At 43.8% G+C, this 19,183-nt stretch overlaps 1 protein-coding gene across 2 annotated transcripts in view; it reads right to left on the bottom strand.

The window, feature by feature from the left end:
* Hacd2 (3-hydroxyacyl-CoA dehydratase 2) overlaps positions 1 to 17,616 on the bottom strand; it is an 84,512-nt gene extending 66,896 nt beyond the window's left edge. Inside the window, exons 1-2 of one of the 2 annotated variants that reach the window (XR_003844896.1) lie at positions 17,401 to 17,613; positions 15,975 to 16,092 (exon numbers count right to left, since the gene is read on the bottom strand). Coding sequence is in view for 1 of the 2 variants with exons in the window: in XM_021209501.1 (XP_021065160.1) it covers positions 15,975 to 16,092; positions 17,401 to 17,567 (285 nt within the window). In the remaining variant the exon portion in view is untranslated. Of the gene's footprint in view, positions 1 to 15,974; positions 16,093 to 17,400 lie in introns of both variants that reach the window. The other variant, XM_021209501.1, reaches the window with a different exon arrangement.
* Between the last annotated feature and the right edge of the window lie 1,567 nt (positions 17,617 to 19,183).

Raw genomic sequence — 19,183 nt, 5'->3', positions numbered from 1 at the left:
AGCCCAGAGATGGCACCACCCACAAGGGGCCCTCCCCACTTGATCACTAATTGAGAAAATGCCTTACAGCTGGATCTCATGGAGGCACTTCCCCAACTGAAGCTCCTTTCTCTGTGATAACTCCAGCTGTGTCAAGTTGACACAAAGCTATCCAGTACACCCACCTAGCTTCAAATGAATGAGACTTAAACTATGATTTATTTACTAGGCTCTGCATGATTACTGGGCAATTACCCCTAATCTAATTCTCTAACGCCAGACTGGCTACTCCCCAACTGTGCTCCCTAAATACTTGTTGGTTGACTCTTTCTGGGTTACCTCTGCTCCAGCAGTCTGGTCTTCTGGGGAGCACTGCAATCTGGCACCCTGGCACATGCTACTAGTCCATCATGATTAATGGAGTCCTCCTGTCTCTCTATCCTCTGTGCTCTCTCCTTACTCCTTCTCCTGTGGACCCTCCCTACAACTCCCAACCAGGTAACTTAAACTCCACTTCTCCCTATTTTGCCCAATAGTTGGTTGTAGCCCTTTTTATTTAACCAATGTTTTTTAATTGGGGAATAAGGTTTGCACAACAAAGGTTTGTGTAGGAATTTGCTCATTTTTGAGCAACCAGATCTTGGGGTACTGAATTTAGCATTTGAATACAGAGCAGCACCATACCAACCTCTAACAGCCTTTGAATCAAGACATAGAACTCTCAGTTCCTCCAGTACTATGTTTGCCTGCATGCCACCATGCTTCCCACTATGATGATAATAGACTGAACCTCTGACACTGTAAGCCAGCCCCAATTAAATGTTTTCCTTTATAAGAGTCGCCTTAGTCATGGAATGGAAATCCTAGATAGAAGTTTGTACCATGGACTGGAGTAGTGCTGTGATAGCCCTGCTTTTGTTTAGAGGAAAGTAGATTTTGGGACAATGGATTAGCAAAGCAGTGGAAAGCTTCAAGAGGAAGCTTTCATGGAAGACAGAGGTGCTGAGGGTGATTTAAACTGTGGGCCCTGACACAAGAGGTGTCAGAGGAGAAGGATTTTAGGATGTTGCCTACAGACTGTTCTTGTCATAATTTGGTGAAGAATGTGGCACTTTTTGCCCTTGTCTGAAAAGTGTGCCTTAGACTAAGGAGAAAAAAAATTTAGATGAATTGCATTGACAAAGGAAATCTCAAATAAGCCTAGCATAGACTTTATCTGTAATTCACTCTTATGAGAAGTGTAGCAAGCTTAGAACAAAAAAAATACAAAATGTATGGTTCAAGGATTAAAGGGGTACCAGGAAGTGAAATGGAGCTAAATCCTGTGTTCAAGGATATTAAATGGAATTAAGGGTGTGGTGGCCTGGGGCAATATCCCACCCAGATAAGCTTATTATGTATGCATTTGAAGTTGAATGATAGTTATATCCTGTTAGGTGTTATTATGACCTGTTGTTTTCATTTGGACATAAGGAGCTATGAGTGTATGTCAAATTGACAAGGGATAGTGTGGTGGTTTATATATGCTTGGCCCAGGGAATGGCACTATTTTGAGGTGTGGCCTTGTTGGAGTAGGTGTGATCTTGTTGAAGTAGGTGTGTCACTGTGGGCCTGGGCTAGTAGTAGACCCTACTCCTAGCTGCCTGGAAGTCAGTCTTCCATTAGCAGCCATCTGATGAAGATGTAGAACTCTCAGCTCAGCCTGCACCATGCCTGCCTAGATGCTGCCATGTTCCTGCCTTGATGATAATGGACTGAACCTCTGAACCTGTAAGCAGCCCCAATTAAATGTTGGTCTTATTATAAGAATTGTCTTGGTCATAACGTCTGTTTGCAGCAGTAAAACCCTAACTAAGACAGAAATATTGTGAAGGCTATTCTTGGTTGTCAACTTGACTATATCTGGAATGAACTACAATCCAGAAATGGAGGACACAACTATGATCCAGACTTTGGAGCCGAAGACATAGGCTTTTAAAACTTGGATCTGGACATGAGATGACACAAGATCTTGAGGCATAAGTGCAGGCATGGTATTACATGTAGGGGAAGTTGCTGAAACTAAGGTCTGGTTCCCTAATTGGTTCTTGATTTTGTCAATGAAGAAGGCCTGGACCCAATTGCTGGTTGGAAGGTATAGGTGGGACTTATTGGTCCCACTAGGAAAAGGGAGATGCAGGGAAAGAAAGGAGCTTTTTGGCCAGGCTTTCTAAGGAGGACACAGCAATCAAGTAAGATCTCGGGAAGCTAGAACCAGGGACCTCTGCTACCATTGAGTGGCCAAGGAGGTAGGCTGAGGCTAGCTGATACCAGCCATTAAGCTTAGGACTTAAGAAGAGGAGATAATAAACTGTTAGAGCATGCATTTCCAGGTGGGAGGTACTTGAGCCCAGCAATTGTGCTAGCAGGCAAATTCTAAAGTAATAAAGCTGAGTGTTTTAAAGTGGATAGAGAGAGAAGCCAGGTCAGTGCTGGCAGCGGAGCTAAGCTGGGATGAACAAAAGAGAGTCAGGAGGAGCCAGAGTGCCAGTGCAGCTTCCTGGCAAGGGCAGTAGTGTATATTTAAAACTACAAACAACAGATGCATACATGCCTTTAATCCCAGGAGACAGAGGCAAGCATATCTCTTAGTTCAAAATTACTCTAAAGAAAAAATTCCAGGTTTTTTTTTTAAAAGATTTATTTATTTACTTTATGTATATGAGTACACTATAGCTGTCCTCAGACACACCAGAAGAGGGCATTGGATCCCATTATAGGTGGTTATAAGCCACTATGTGGTTGCTGGGAATTGAACTCAGGACCTCTGATCTCTGGAAGAGCAGTCAATGCTCTTAACCACTAAGCCATCTCTCCAGCCCCCAAGTTTTTGTTTTTTGTTTTGTTTTGTAATCTTAGGTTCAGGCGTGGTAGGACATGCCTTTAATCCCAGCACTCTGAAGACAGAGGCATCCAGCAGATCTCTAAGTTCAAAGTCCGTCATCAAAGCAAGTTCTAGGAGAGCCAAGCTTAGGCAGTGGAGTTGGAAAACTGAAAGAAAGCTAGTGAAAATAACAGAACAAGGGGACCATGTTCCAGCTCCAGCAAGCAGCACAACTTGGCAGTTTGGATCATGTTGCTTTGGCTTTAGAGTCAAAAATAGAACAGGTGACTGGGAAAACTGATGTTAGTTATCTGAAGCTAAGAAATTCAACAGTGATTAAAGAGACCAGCATCACTGAGGTAAAATCTTTCAGAAAGTGTTTTCTGGGAGCACAAAGAAGTTGTGTTCCAGGGATAGGCCTTGTGCCGGCAGCCAGACTTGTTAGTGTGTGAGAATCACCCAGATGCAAACGGCTTTGAAGGGGTCATGGAGAGCAGCTGAGGCTCAGGAAAGGTCAGGAGAGGCTGCAGCCTCTGTGTCAGTTGAAGGCCAGGACTGAAGGGGTCACGCAAAGAAGTTGAGGCTTCTTTGGCACCAAGAAGAGAGCTATGAGAGGCTGTTGGGGAAAAGCTGCAGTGGAATACCCCAGTGTACTGAAGTTGTCAATACCATGGGATGACCACAAAGAACAGCAGCAGCAATGGAGTACAGTTGATTAGAGCCTAGAGAGCTACAGAGGATAGAGCTAGAGAAGTGACCCAAACATTCTGGAAGAGCCCAAAAGATCATGTGTGGATCGCAGACATTAGAACAAGAAGCTGTAAAGTTCAAGTTGCCTTGGAAATCCTAACAAAGACAGTTTCATCTTTAAAAATTATTTCATTATTTAATAAGCATTGGTATTTTGCCAACAAGTCTGTCTGTACACCACATGCATGCTTGATGCCAAAAGAGGACCCCATATCCCTTGGAACTGTAGTCACAGATGGTTGTCAGCCACCATGTGGCTACTGGGAACTAAACACAAGTCCTCTGGAAGAGCAGCCAGTGCTCCTAACCACTGAACCATCTCTCCAGCCCCTCCAATTTCATTTTTAATCTAAGATAAGGAAATAACAACAAAGCACCTACATAGAGTGTAACAAGTGTCCAGGTGACTAGGAACCCATGTAGGAGGGAAACAATCTGACCTGCCCAGTATGGGTCAGGTATGCTCTCCTGCTTCAACTCCTATGGCTCAAAAAGGGGAGTCACTGATGGCATGCAGTTGCTGGGGGTTCAGCCTCAAGACCAGAGAAAATTTCCAGGCAGAATAGAAACCAGAGCTGGGCCACTCCTAAGTCACATCTACTATAAGAGTTCTTCCCTCTGTGCAGCAGCATGTACTTAACTGTGTACATTTAACAAAATTTGATTTGTTCTGGAAAATATAAACAGATTTGTATCCCATTTTTGTCTAAAATTCATGCATCTAACATGTAACCTTCCCCCCCACCCCCAATGCTGAGGAATAAACCCAGGGTCTTTCATATGCTAAGTAGGTACTGTACCCCTGAGCTATGCTCCCAACCCTAACATGTAGTCTTGAGGGCCAGACAGCAAAATGTTAACAGGAACAACTTTCAGGCATGAAGCTTATGAACAATATGCATCTTCTGCTCTTTTTTTTAAACAGTGAGTGTACATGGCATCTTCTGTTAGAAGGAAGCACTTTTCTTCCCTCTGGTGGCTATGAGCAGAGTTTGTTCAAAATCTTGCTGGCCTTTCTCTACCCTTTTATTTATTTACCTCAGGAAAGGATGACTCAAACTGGTAATAAATTTGGAAGGAATGACTAGGGTGTGCTGAGCTCAGTCTCACCAGAAATTTCCATAAGGTACTTTTATATAGAAGGAGACCAGCAAGGCAGGGGGAGAGGAAAGGGTGGGTATATGTGATACACATATATGAAAATGTATCCTTAGGTCTAGAGCCTAGGACAAAGCACGAAGATGCCTAATTAACATATCAAAGCAGACATGGCCACCAGGTTCTCCCAAGCATCCCTCAGGGCCCTCCCTTCTCCAGTTCAGGGGCGGGGCTATCTTCTCTATACAACCCAACCAACCATTTTGGTTATTCTCTTTGTACCTTTGTTTTGAAACCAGATCAATGGGAAGAAGAGAAGAGAAGAGAAGAGAAGAGAAGAGAAGAGAAGAGAAGAGAAGAGAAGAGAAGAGAAGAGAAGAGAAGAGAAGAGAAATAAAAGGGAAAAGGAACATGATTGGGTAGGGTGGAGAAGATTTATTGTAGAATGTGGGAGAGCATAGCCAGAGGCAGGGACATCTGGGAGAACCCAGAGTAGGCATGACCCTGAATCAAGAGAGGAGAGGGGGAGGGGGAAGGGAAGAAGAGGAGAAACTAGGTGCAGCAGCCAGGAGGCCAAAGGTATAAAGAGGGCATGTAACCTAAATGGTTGGATTATACAGGGAAGGGCAGCCCAGCACAATGCACTAGAGGAGTTTAGGGTAAGCAGTGGAGTATTCCAGCTAGGAGGGCCCTTGTAATGAGCACAGTAAAAAATGCCTTTTAGACATGTAAAAAACAGCTTAGTCAGGATCTCCACTACACTCAAGACTTAACCTGACAACTAGAACCCACTCACTCAAGATAACCTGACACAGTCCTAGAACCTCATGATGCCAACTGGACGATATATAAGCAGACCAAGAGCAGTGTTCTGCTCTGCACATCTAGAGAGAAACCACCTTGATCTGCCCTGTGGCTGGAGAATCCCCCTAGGATCCTAACCCTCAAATCAGAGACCCTCAGCTAAGATGCATCCCACAGGTAAGCAGCCTTGGGGAGATAGGCTTAGCAGGCGGTAGTTAGGAATTCAGAGTGTGAACATTATGTGATGGCCCTCAGCAGAATAAAGTATAGCTTTTACTATAGTATGTATAGCTATCTTCCCGCAGGTGACAGACAGCCCTGTAACAAGTAGCTACCGAGCGAGGGTGCAGATTCAGAGTGAACCTGGAGAGGGCTGCTTTGATGTTAATTAAGCCAGTTGTCCTAGCCTCGAAACCTAACAATAATGAAACCTGTATCTTGAACAATGAATGTGTTAAAAAAAAAAAAAAAAAAGTTCTTGAAAAAAGAACCCTAGGTTCTCATGGATCCATGCAGGTCAGGATGTGCTGTGCTGTGTGAACCACTTCCAGGGTTCGGCGAGGAGCAGAGAGCATGCCTATCAGCTTGGCCTTCAGCACTTAGGTTATTCCTCACCTTCTCATCCAGCTCCTTTCTAAATGTTTAGAACATAAGCAAAAGGCCAAGATTAGCAGGAAGAAAAAAAACGCCTATTTACTGATCACCTTCAGAGACCCCAAATGTTTTTCCAAAATCCTTTTACATCCACTGAAGGAGACAACAAGTGAAATTTCCCTAATTGACAATATTTTCTCATTGTTACTTAATTTCATTATCTTGTAGCACTATCTTGACTAATTGCTTACTTTTCATTTTCTGAGAGTGGAGTGCTAAATAAAGCCTCACAGAACTTAACACTGAAGGAAACAGAGAATTTAATCCAGTGTGCTCACTGCTCACAACACATGAAGGTCCAGAGAGAGCAGGTCACCATGCTAACCAACCTAAACTCCCTTAGTCTGTAGGCTCCCCCAGCCTTGAGCAGGCTGATTCAGACCTATGCTGCCACTGTGAATGAGACCACCCAGAGTCTTCCTTTCTATTGCTCTGTCACCTGCTTCCAGCTGAGAGGCTGAACCTGTCTTCCTGAGATATTCCTGAGATAGCTGACAACCTGTGGAACTGACGACCTAATGCTAACAGCACTGGCAGACTATTGCTAACATCTTGGCAACAAAGCATCAAGAAGCCTGGCAGTGGCAGGGGATGGGCCTCCCCCCTTTATAAGCACAGACTCTTAGTAAACATTGGGCCTTGATCAGAAATCTGTCTTGGTCTCGTTTCAGGAACCCAGTTCATGTGGCCTCGGGCAGCTACATAAGTCCTAACACCCCTGTCTTCAGAGTTCTATATCTAACATGATGAATCGTAAGTACTGTTTTCACTTCTCAAGCATTTCTGCCAGGTTCTCTACGCATTTTGTTTCTCTGTTCAGATAAACATCTCTCTACACATTGTTTCTCTGTTCAAATAAACATTTACTCATCAAAGGTTCCTGCTACACACAACGCTTAACTCCTAAGCCTGTTGTGAAATCAACTTTATCTTATGCTGTGATCTTCCTCCCTCCCTTCTCCCGTGTCTGCTCCTCTTTTGATAGTTACGACTCAACCAAGACTGGTCTCAAACTCACAGCCTTCCAGCCTCAGCTCTGACCATCTAGTCTGGGCCAGCCTTTCTTTTCTGTTTCCTCCCCACCTACCTTTCTGTGGTGCTGAGAGTTGAAACCAGGGCCTCACATATACTATGGCAGAGCAGTTATGCTATTTGTCTGTCGTCAGGTAAGCTTTTTGTAATTCTCCTGTCATGCTCTCTGTTTTTGTTTTAAAATTTATTTATTTTTACTTTCTGTGTTTAAGTGTTTTGCATCCATGTATACAGTATAGTCTTCACATACATGTCTGGTGCCCACAGATGCCGGTACAGGCAACAGATCATCTGGAGCTGGAGTTAAAACAGTTAAGACAGTTGGGAGGTAAGTGGGCTATGGGTGCTGAGAGACTGAACCTGGGACATGCAGCCCCTGCCTTGTCATTTTCCACTTCTGTAGATCTGTGCAGCAAATACAGATCTCAGTTATGTGTCCCTGACCCCAAGCTCTCAAGCCGGGGTTGTCAAGACTGAACTCATGAACTGTCTAAGCTGTCTTTTTATTTACACTGTTTTAATCCTATAGTCCTTACATGTCCTGTTCTCAATTGCATGCTATTACATAGACTTTACTATGTCTTTCAAGATTCATGTAAGAGGTGCACAGATGTATAATAAAGCACAGGAAGTAGACTCAGACATCTCTAATTCAGACCCTGCACCTCCCACCCCCAAGGGCAGCCCTGGCAATGGTCTGACACATGCCCTTCGAGCCCTTCTTCTGCACCCACAGGTTTTGTTTTTATACTACACATTTCCCTGATCTGAACACACACACATATTTTAATATTAGCCCGGTTGTTCTAAACATATGAATAAAGAAGCTTCCAAAGTTCAAGTGACACGCCATTTACAGCAGTCCCCTCCCTTGCCTCATTCACCATCCTTCCTTTCATTCTGTTCTGGCAGAATCTAAACTCGCTCAGGAAATTCCAGCTGGGCAGTCTGCAATCTAGATCAGGATCTACCTATTCTAGGCTATACAGATGCCACTCACTAGTCATATGTGCCTATCAGAATGGAAATGAAATGTAAAATTTAGTTTCTCAGTCCTACTAGCCACATCTCAAGGGCTCCACAACCATGTAACTAGTGGCTATTGTACTAAACTGCACAGATCTGAGACATTATTAAACAGAAAGCTCAAATACACAGAGCTGAAGAATGTATTCTTTCTGTAAACAGCTGCATGCACTTTGATTCTCTTCCCGAGTTCCATAGATATCAGAATGCCTCCACATGGAGGTGATGTTGTTTCCTTAGGAGGCTAATGTTATCACTTAGCTCTGAGTGGATTTTGTTTCCTAGAAAGGTTGAAGTCTAAAGTTCTTAGTTGCTTTTACTGTTTCATTCCAAGTCTCTTTTCTTCTAAAAATTGTGATCTTTGTTCTAAGTTTAAGAACTTAAAGAGAAATTCAGAAGGAGTAAGGTTTTCTTTCCTGGCAGAAAAGCTCCTCTGTGGTTTGCCATAAACTGTCAATAACCAGCCTTTTAGTTCAGAAACATCTCTGTATGTTTTTTTTTCTCCACAATTACTTTGAATTATACATTCTAATTTTTCTATTTTTTGGGTAGTCTTACTCATTTAAAGGTTTTATTCCTGTTGTCAGTTCTGTGGACACACAGGTTCTAACACTAACAGACTTAAGCCTCCCTGATCTAGTGCCATGCACTGCCTAGCCAGTCCACCAGCATAGCACATCTATGCTGTGCCAGGCAGCCCAGATCGAGTGATGTTCTTTTAACCTCTCAAATGGTGGACTCTACACAACTCTCAATGGCTTTTGCTCTGAGACTGCTTTACCTGATGCTCTGTGACTGGAAACAACAGCTCTCCGAAGTCTTTGGGTTACTGCTTAGTTCACTACAGTCTCCTTCCTGCCCTGCAGTCACTGTGAATATATTTAGAGTAGTTGTTGTTGGTTTTGGCTTTCCTTTTTAATTTTAGCACACTCTGTTCTAAAGTCATTAGCTTCCTCACTTCTGTGAGCACTGTATTATTTAACTTCTATTTGCTCAGCTGTCAAGCAATGACACCTGTGTGGGTGGGCTCCTATTTCCTACAGACTCCCTCTTCCTGTCAAATGTTGTGACACTTTATATCCAAATGCGTTTTCTCCCATCCCGTTCTCACAGTTTCTGAAGCTGGTTTTTCTGGGCTGTTCGACAAGTTTGTACTAGATGGCTCCACATGACTGGTTCTGCTAGCCTTTCCAAACTCGTTTAGAGATCTGTTCTCTTAAAAGCCATCTTCAGAATAAAAGAAGTCTAACAAGTGCATACAGATTGTTCCAAAAGTCCCTTAAGACATAAAACTGTTTTTGGAAAATCAACAGGTTCCCACAAAGAGGAAAAACTGGTCTCTTGTGAACTATCCCCAGACCAGCTCACAGAAGCAAACTGGTAATGTGCCTGAAGCATGTAGCTATCTTACGGACATCTTGGAAGCTAACATAAGAACAGCAGACACACAAGGTTTGAGCCACAGGACCAGAAACACTAAGGGGGGTAAACTGGAAGCCTTCTTTTTTAAAGACACAGTAGTTAAGATGTTCCTCTCTCTGTCTTAAAAGGCATTCAAGTCCATTTCCTATTTCATTAGGGATCTGAAGGGAAGAAGTGAGGCATGCAGTCTCTGGCTAGAATACAGAAGTAGGGCCGAGAATGTGCCAGTGGGGTTTCAAGATGTGACAGAAGGTCTTTGCAGTCTCTCACAGCACCCCAAACTAATTCTGCTTTTCAAAACCAGCCATAGATCAACTCTAAGAAAAGATAAGAAAAAGCCTACATGTTTCCCCTTATTGTAGACAAGGGGTTCTACACAGCAGAAGGACCCGGAGGGGAATAGGAGGCAAAAGGACCAGGACAGAGGTAGATAAATGAGGTACACAGCAATAGACATGGCTTTTACCAGCCAAACAGGTCTATGCAAATCGACCTCAACCTGTTGGAAACTAGCTCCCAGTCCTGGGACACAGCCAACAAGCACTCCTATTTTAACACAAAGCATTCAGCAAACCAGCTTTGCCTAGGAACCAGTTTAAACTGCCATTCTGGCCAGACCTCCTGTGCAGGCCTACAGTCCTCTCCACTCATGAGGATGAGACAGAAGGGCCTCAGATTCGAGGTATGGCTGGGCTAAAGATGGGGCTAAAGGGCAATCTGGGCAACGTAAGACACTGTCTCAAAAGAAACAGTTTTTGTTTTTTTAAAAACTGTGTAATATTAGCGTGTGTGTCAAGGTCAGATGACAACTTTGTGGAGTCAGTCTCTCCCTCTATCATGTGGGTTCCAGGAACTGAGCTCAGGTCCCCAAGCTTGTGCAGTAAATGTCTTTATCCACTAAGCCATCTTGCTTGTCCAATACAAATGTTTTAAAGGAAAGGCTAGGGATATAATTCAGTGGTATGGTACTTATGCAGCATACATGAGACCCAAGGTTCAATCCAGTCCAAAACATGATTAAAAACAAACAACAAAGCTACCACAACTGTAACTCCAACCTAGCTTGTGTGTGTGTGTGTGTGTGTGTGTGTGTGTAGTACTAGGAACTGACCCCGGGACTCAATCATAAACTCTATTATCCCATGCTAATATTCAATCTCTACTTGGTCAAGCTGGAGAAAGTCTGCCTTATCAATGACTACCACGAATCCAAAGCCAAAACGAGAAAGAACCAACCCACAGAACACTTCAGACAAGCAGCATCTTTACAGCCAGATATAATCCACTACACTGCAACCACCCCGGCTAAGGGTACAGCTCAGTGTCTCTGCTCACCGCAGTCACACCACTGCGCAACCACCAGTTACGTTTCCGTCCCTTTACAAGGAAATCTGGACCTGTTAGCGGTCACCTCCACTAACTTCAGCCTTTACAGGCTGTGTCCTAGACACTTCAGGTCAAAGGACTCACATCATCCCTTGACACGCTGTGTCTGCCTTCCGTTCTTACATCATGCTTCACGGTTCACCCAGTGGGAGACACCACCAATAACTCATCCACCGACAATTCATCTATCACATTTTGTAATCTGTGAGTGGCATTTAAAAGGATGCTGATGCTGCTTATGGTAACCAGCACAGATGACTCAAGACTTGACCTGAGGTACATTATTATTATTTGCACTCTGATCTCTTGGCCTAAAATACTGATTATTAACTTTTACAGTTTATAAATCATACTACAGCCAGATATGGTGGTGTATGTAGGCCCAGTGCTTTGAAAGGCTGAGGCAGAGGATTGCTTAAACCCAGGACAGGGAGACCAGCCTGGAAAATCCACTTAAAAAAAAAAAAAAATAGAGCAAAACTCCATAGATAAATAAATTAAACATTATTATACATAATTATCAACACTGTTAACAGTATTAACCTGGTATGTGGAAGGCCCTGGGTTCAACTCCCAGTGCTTCCTTCCACACAAAACAAGATGTGTGTGTGGGAGGGGGGGGGCTGGTGAGATGGCTCAGTGGGTAAGAGCACCCGACTGCTCTTCCAAAGGTCCCGAGTTCAAATCCCAGCAACCACATGGTGGCTCACAACCATCCATAACAAGATCTGACGCCCTCTTCTGGAATGTCTGAAGACAGTTACAGTGTACTTACATATAATAAATAAATAAATCTTTAAAAAAAAAAAAAAAGATGTGTGTGTATCTATATATACACACATGTATATTATATATTATATATTATATATTATATATAAAATAATAAGATACAACATGTTCATTCTATTGTGTGTCTTGTGAAAACTTTAGTAAGATTCTTCTTACTCTAAAAGCTGTCCCTCCCTTCCCTTCCTCCCTTTCTGGATCATCACTGCAGTCTTGCTTCCTGCCAAGAGGTGACCATCTAGGATCACAAATGATCCAAGCTAAACTCACTAGCGCCTCACTAAGATACAGAACTAAGGCTCTGCTTCCAGCTAGCTGTGCTCATCTTGGCTCCAAGAGCTACATAATTATTATTATCACCTGGCACTGTTAACAGGAAGCCAGTGTGCACAGGGAGAATGGTTCAGACATCACACAGAGAATGGCAGATAAAAGTAACAGAGCATGAACACCTGGGCTCACTAGGTTGTTTCAAGCTGAGTCTGGGCCATCCCTGCAGCCCAGCTACATTCCTGCCCTTGATTTTTATTTATAGAATATGCTAAAGACAACAGGTCCCTCTTGATGGTTAAGTGAGGAGGTTTCCCTGATCTCCAGCCAACAGCCCTCATACAATCACCTCCCCAACAAGACTGTAGGCTTTTGTTTGTTTGCTCTGTTTTGCTGAAGAGTGCATGCCAGGCCTTGTGCATGCTAGGTGCCTGTACTGCCAGAGCCCTCTCCAGGCCTTAAGTTAGTTCCTTTTTAGCAAGGGCTTAATTTTCACAGTATTCATTAACCAAACACTTAAGTACTACCTGTACAATAATTTTGGAATTTATTTTTTAAAAAAATACTCTGGGTAGGAGAGCAGGGTGGGGGGAGGATATAGGGGACTTTCAGGATAGCATTTGAAATGTAAAGGAAGAAAATAATAAAAATTTGAAAAAAATTACTCAACATGTTCTTGGATAAGTAGGTAAAATAAAGTTGAGGTTTCTGTAAATTATACTAAAACCCCTGAGCCTGGTATGTGCATGGTACCTCCTAAAAACAAACAAACAATGCTTTACCACCAACTCAATGTATCCATTCTGCAAAAATAAATACATAAATAAAGTTTCTCAGAAAGTAAGCTATTTTGGGGGGCTGGAGAGATGGCTCAGTGGTTAAGAGCACTGACTGCTCTTCCGGAGGTCCTGAGTTCAATTCCCAACAACCACATAGTAGCTCACAACCATCTGTAATGGGATCTGATGCCCTCTTCTGGTGTGTCTGAAGACAGCTACAATATATTCATATACATTAAATAAATAAGTAAATAAATAAATATTTTTTAAAAAGAAAGCAAGCTATTTTGAGTGCTGTTTCATTTTCATAACACATCACAACATGACCATTTGGGCTTGCCTACTAAATATTTTAAAGTCTTTTATATATACCTAAAAAGATCTGGAATTTCTTGGGAACAACTGATTTATATTTCCTTTTTTTTTTTTTTTTTTTTTTTTTAAAGATTTATTTATTTATTATATGTAAGTATACTGTAGCTGTCTTCAGACACTCCAGAAGAGGGCATCAGNGATGGTTGTGAGCCACCATGTGGTTGCTGGGATTTGAACTCCGGACCTTCGGAAGAGCAGTCGGGTGCTCTTACCCACTGAGCCATCTCGCCAGCCCGATTTATATTTCCTTTTTAAGCCCCTCCCCAAAGGCCTCACTAAAGAATATCAGTCAGCACACAGGTAGAGTAGCTAACTTATCTAGATTAATGAATGGCCTCATCCTATTATGTAATGCAGTATAGTATAATTAAGCCACACACACACATATAATGATTACACCATGTTTGCTGTAGTCATGAAGCCCTTCTTAAGTACCACACAAGAAATGCATCATGGCCGGCTTTCCCTACAGCCTAGTTAGAGGCTCCACCGACCTCTGCGGCCTTCATCTTCTGCTTGTCTCTAGAACCATCGCTTCATTACACACAGTTATTTCCATTGTCTCTTCCTCTCTTAGTGAAGGGTAGGTTCAAAGATGTTTCCATTTGGGGACATAGTTTTTTTCCTAAAACCAAATCCAGAATTTGCCATGTAGTAAGTTTTTAGTGGAGATTGACAAAGAAAAAGAAAAAGAAAAGAAAATCCAAGTCTAAGACTCGGCTCTGGGGTGAATCTGTACTGCACTGTTTTATCTATTTACTTTCCCTAAGACATGCTTAAATTTTAAAACGTGTATTTTTATATTAAAAAATCTCCAAGGAAATCCCCTTATAAAATCACTGAAGTACTCCAACTGTGAGCAACTCCCTTCTTTGTTTCTGGCGGCCCTGATCTCAGGAGTGCCTCTCTTCAGCTGAGGGAACAGTGTGTGACTAGGTGACAAAGTGTTACTTATTTATTTCTCCCCCTTTCACAGAACCCCAAGGCTCTAAGCTTAAAGATGATGCACACTAGCATCTGCTGGTTTTCTTGGGCTCACACTGTTTGAGCAGGAAAAAAAAAACAGAAACTCGCTGGAGCCTAATTCTTTTCCAAATCAAAACGGTGGCCAGGAATAAAAAAACCAATCTGCTAAGCTGGTACCTGCAGCCCAGCTAGGTGGGCACGAGTGCTGGAGGGGATGCCCAAGTCGCCACGGCACCCTGACAGGCACAAGGCACAAGGACAGAGAGCTTACTTTCAACTTTCTGCTTTTAAAAGTGACGATGAGAATACCTCTCACGGGTAAGTTCTTTTTTTCTTTTTTTTTTCCGAGACAGGGTTTCTCTGTGTAGCCCTGGCTGTCCTGGAACTCACTCTGTAGACCAGGCTGGCCTCGAACTCAGAAATCCATCTGCCTCTGCCTCCCGAGTGCTGGGATTAAAGGCGTGCGCCACCACGTGCAGCTTAAGATATTTTTTTCTTAAACACTGTTCCCTAGTTAGGGTTTTAAATTGCCATTGAGACACAAATGTCATGCTGAGTTTGTCCTGGAGAACGAGGAAATAAAACTGCGTATCATGTCCTCTGGACTACCCAAAGGGTTTCATCACAACAAATACAGAGCTTTTGATTTTGCGTGTCTCTAACTGTCCTCAGCCCCGCTTCCCACTACCAAAATCTACAGTCCAGAAAAACGGGCATGTGCTCTACACCTGTGGATAAAGTCCTGAACACCACAAGCAAGAGTCTAAGTTGGTATCGGAAGGGCCAACCACAGTCCTTCCTAGTGCTCTATCCGACACAGATGCTCAGAACGAAGCCCCCTCCCATCATGACTATCAACACTATCAGAGCCTGAGACAATCACAAAGGGAAACAAAGTCAAACACCGCTTCTCAATACTGAGCTGCTTCTTCCATTTTGTATTGTTAACATTTCATCTTTTTAAAAAATTGTTTTACTAAATTATTTTTGTAACTGTTTTTCCATGCCAGGTGCCTTTGGAGGTCAAAAGAAGGCATGCCAGGTGCCTTTGGAGGTCAAAAGAAGGCATCAGGTCCCCTGGAGCCGGGGACATGACAGTTGTGACCTGCCCTGTGGGTGTTGGGGGATCAAAACCAGGTCTTCTGGAAAGAGCAGCGAGGGCTCTTAACTGCTGGGCCATCTCTCCAGCCCATAGTTTTCTTTATCAGCTTCAGACCAGACGATCCCTTTCTTCCTAAAATTGTTTGAGTTGAATTTCTCTCAGATGCACTTACAATGCAGACTACACTGACTCGGGAAAGAGGACCGAGGCAAGCACAGAGTCACCAAACTCACTGCAAATCGCCAGTGTCCTTCAAAGCCTTTGATAATGTGGATGTCTCAGGCAGGCTCAGCTCAATCTCCTGTCTATTATCATCAATACACCATCTCCACCAAATATGCTCGCCGTTCCTGTTATATGGACAGTGAAAGTATCTGAGCCTGGCAACACTTTACCAAGGCACTTCTAGAATCTCTCAAAATCCTAAAAGAAGTTTGCATCATTTGATTTCCTATAAAGCTGGAGATAAAACATATTCCAAGCAATACATTAAGTGGAATTTTATTTTTTTTCCTTAGTATTTCAAAGACCATCAATTTCATAAAACAAATTTTACAAATTTAAAACAAATCCAACAAGGGTAAGGCTATTTCAGCATATTTTATCATACTTAGTAGCAGTTCTAAGTATCATATTTTCTACTTATAACATTTGAAATCAGTGACAAAAATCTCAAACGTACCTCCAGTAAGGCTCCTGTTTGGAAGAACTTCAAAGGCCTTTCTATTGAATAATAAAGGCTATGGTAGCTCCCCTTAGCCAGGTATGCTCTCACCAGTCCAACTGCTATCACCAGCCACCTAGTAAAAAATAAAGTACAATTAGGAGAGCCTATTTCATTCAAAAGCAACATAATAACTTTAGGCTTACAACATTTGTGCAAGTGTGTATTATTAGCCTGTACTAATACCAACTTCTGAAGAACATAAAAAATTAGCTGATTCAAGTAAGGTGATTTAAAACAGGGTTTCACCGTATATATGTACTGTGCATGTATTTTAAGTTTTGATCCCTGCCAATGTATTTCCTACTGTAAAAAACAATTAAAACTAGATTTTCAATATACAGTTTTAAATTTTTTTCTGTACACTTGACAGTCTTACCTTAAAAAAAAGTCATGGCGCTAGGACTATATAGCTCAGTAGTAGAGTGCAAGCAAGTGTGAGGCCCGAAATCCCCAGGACCAGTAAACAAACGATGAATGCTTGCTAGGGAGTCAAGAGTGCTGTGGCACAGGCCCCTGATTCCAACAGTCACAAGACTGAGGCAGGAGAATCACAAGTTCCCAGGCGAACCAGGACTACATAATGAGTTCTGGTCTTAAAAAAAAAAAAAAAAAAAAAAAACAAAAAAACGGGGAAAGAAAGGGGGAACAGAAGACAGGAGAAACTGCACCTAAGAAAGTTTTACGACTTAGGAGTTTCCTAACAGATTATATTGTGATCCACCTCACCAAAGCCACCGGATTGCAAAACTGGATTCACCTAGCCCAACTCGACCTAACGGGGGGGGGGGGGGGGCTGGGGGGAAGGGGAGAAAAAAACAAAAAACAAACAAAAACAAAAACCAACCCCCGCCCTCCCCAGAGGCCCAGGGAAAGAAGCAGGTTTCTTCAAAGTCCCAGGGCAAGTTGTGTGAGAACTGGGACTAAAAACCCTGCTATGAAGAGACAGACACCGTCCCCACAGTCGATTCTCTCCCGACCTCAACTTGCCCCAAGAAAGTCTATGGAATCCCCTCCCAAGTCTCCGTCCGGGTCTCGGACCGCTCCGACACGGGAGGCTGGCGGCAAACTTCGACCGCCTTCCCACCGCCTCGCAGACGAACGCTCCCGCCGGGCTTTTGAAAGCGACCGCCTAAATGAATGGTCGCCGCAGCCAGGCCGGCTTCCTCGCCGGGCTGGGGCAGTGCTGACCGGGCGCCCGGGGTTGGCCTCCGCGCCGCGCCGCACCTGTGGCCCGCTCGCCCCGCTCGCCCCGCCGCGGCCCTGGCCAGGCAGCTCTGCGGCCAGCCTGCCCCGCACTCGCCCCGCGGCCGCCCCGGGCTGCGGGTCCGACCCCGCCGGGCGGCCGCAGAGCTCGCTCCCCGCCTCCCCCGGGGAGCCTCACCCCGCCGTCATCACCACATTGTAGATGACCAGGTACGCCGTGGCCACAGGCCCGGGGCCCTTCTTCTTCCTCGCGCCGCTGCCGTCGCCAGCCCCGGCTCGGCCACTGCCGCCCCCATTCCCCTTGGTCGCTGCAGTCGCCGCCGCTGCCGCCGCCGCCGCCGCCATGTCGAGCGCCCGCAGCCCCGCTCTCCTCGCGCCCGCACCACGGCCCCGGACTGGGTAGTGCGAGGGGGCGGAGGAAGGGACGAGGGAGAGGCGGGGCCGCGGCACGGGGCGGGGCCGGGACAGCGCCCACGGGGGCCGCCATCTTGGATGAGGGCAAAGACGCCCCAGGCGCTCGTCTCCGTAGCCGCCGCCATCTTGGAGAGGGGTAATTTCCTCCCGACTTCCGGCGCACAATCCGTGTGGGCATCCAGCGCCAGGCTTGGTTAGGTTAAACTGAACCTGGGCCTTACTTGCCAGGCCTGCTCTTACGGATAATTTGTCTCTGGTCATTTGCTATCTTATAAGCATCTCTTCCTGCTGGATCCAAATGACATGTCCTAGTCCTTGGCAACTTTAGCCTCTCCCAGGTACCATATCTTTCACCTCTGTACACAGTTGCCCAAGTAGCTAGGGTGATTGACGTCAGTTAAGTGATTGCGTGTCCTGATTAGAGAGCAGAAGGAACCAGCATTTTTGTAACATATTATCTTTCCCTTCTAATTGTAGCCAACTGGGGAAAATAGCCTACAACAGTTTCTTCCATCTTTTGATTTTTTTTTTTTTTTTTTTTTTTAACCTGCCCTGTTGGACACTTCCAACAGTCTCTGAGGGTTAGCCAGTTTGTCTCCATTTGTAGGCCTGCTTTTTATTAAAGAGGATTAAGGTCAATCAGTGGTTAGCCGTGGACCATGTGAGGCAGTAAAGAGTTGTTTATACCTACAGGTTATGGGCTAGGTGGGAGGGAAATACTCCTACTGAGTTAAATCAGAAATAACTTCTGAAAGCTCCTTTAATCTGATGACCCCACTCATTTCTTTTTTTAGTAGTTTCTTCATAAAAGTACCTTGCTGTCAATGTTCATAAATATACTGGTATTTATGTAATGTAATAAAACATGTATTGATACTAAGAAGTACTTATGGAGCAGATACAAGGTTGTATTGGAGAATATACATATTTCAAAATAAATGAAAGAAACAAGAGTTGTTAGTCTCCAAGAGATTGCACAGAAGGAGCCAGGAATGAATCAATATGAATTATCTGGTGAAAAGTGGTATCAGAAAATTATTACAATGATCCAGGTCACAATGATAGTGATTTAAGCCAGGGTGATAATAATTGAAGTGATGAACCCTGAATTCTCAGAATAGTTTAGAACTGGTGAAATGTTTGGGTAGAACATTTGGTTTCAATGGAAGGTAAAAGGAGCATTCAGATTGCTTGGGAGAACAAGTTGTAAAAAGAAGTAAATTTGAAGACAAGTCAGGACTTTTATGTTTAGTTTGAAATCCTCTTTAGAAATCTAAGTGGAAATGTGGAAGAGATTATTGGATTTAGACTCTGAGGTTCAGGAAGACCTGCAGGCTGGAGATTTGAGAGTGTCAGGATGATAGGATTGAAAGTCATGACGCCCCTCAGAAACTGAGAGGGAGAAGCAGAGAACTTGCTGGATTCTCAGCCTTACCTGTTCTCAAAGACTGTAAAGACATCCTGCTGCCTTTCCCCCTGACAAAAAAAAAACAAAAACAAAAACAAAAAAACCAAACAAGTGAAGGAGGAAGGTGCAAGTTTGGTTT

This window comes from Mus pahari, chromosome 12, assembly GCF_900095145.1.
Source record: "Mus pahari chromosome 12, PAHARI_EIJ_v1.1, whole genome shotgun sequence".
In the NCBI taxonomy this organism is placed as follows: domain Eukaryota; kingdom Metazoa; phylum Chordata; class Mammalia; order Rodentia; family Muridae; genus Mus; species Mus pahari.
This window is presented reverse-complemented; position numbering and strand designations above follow the sequence as displayed.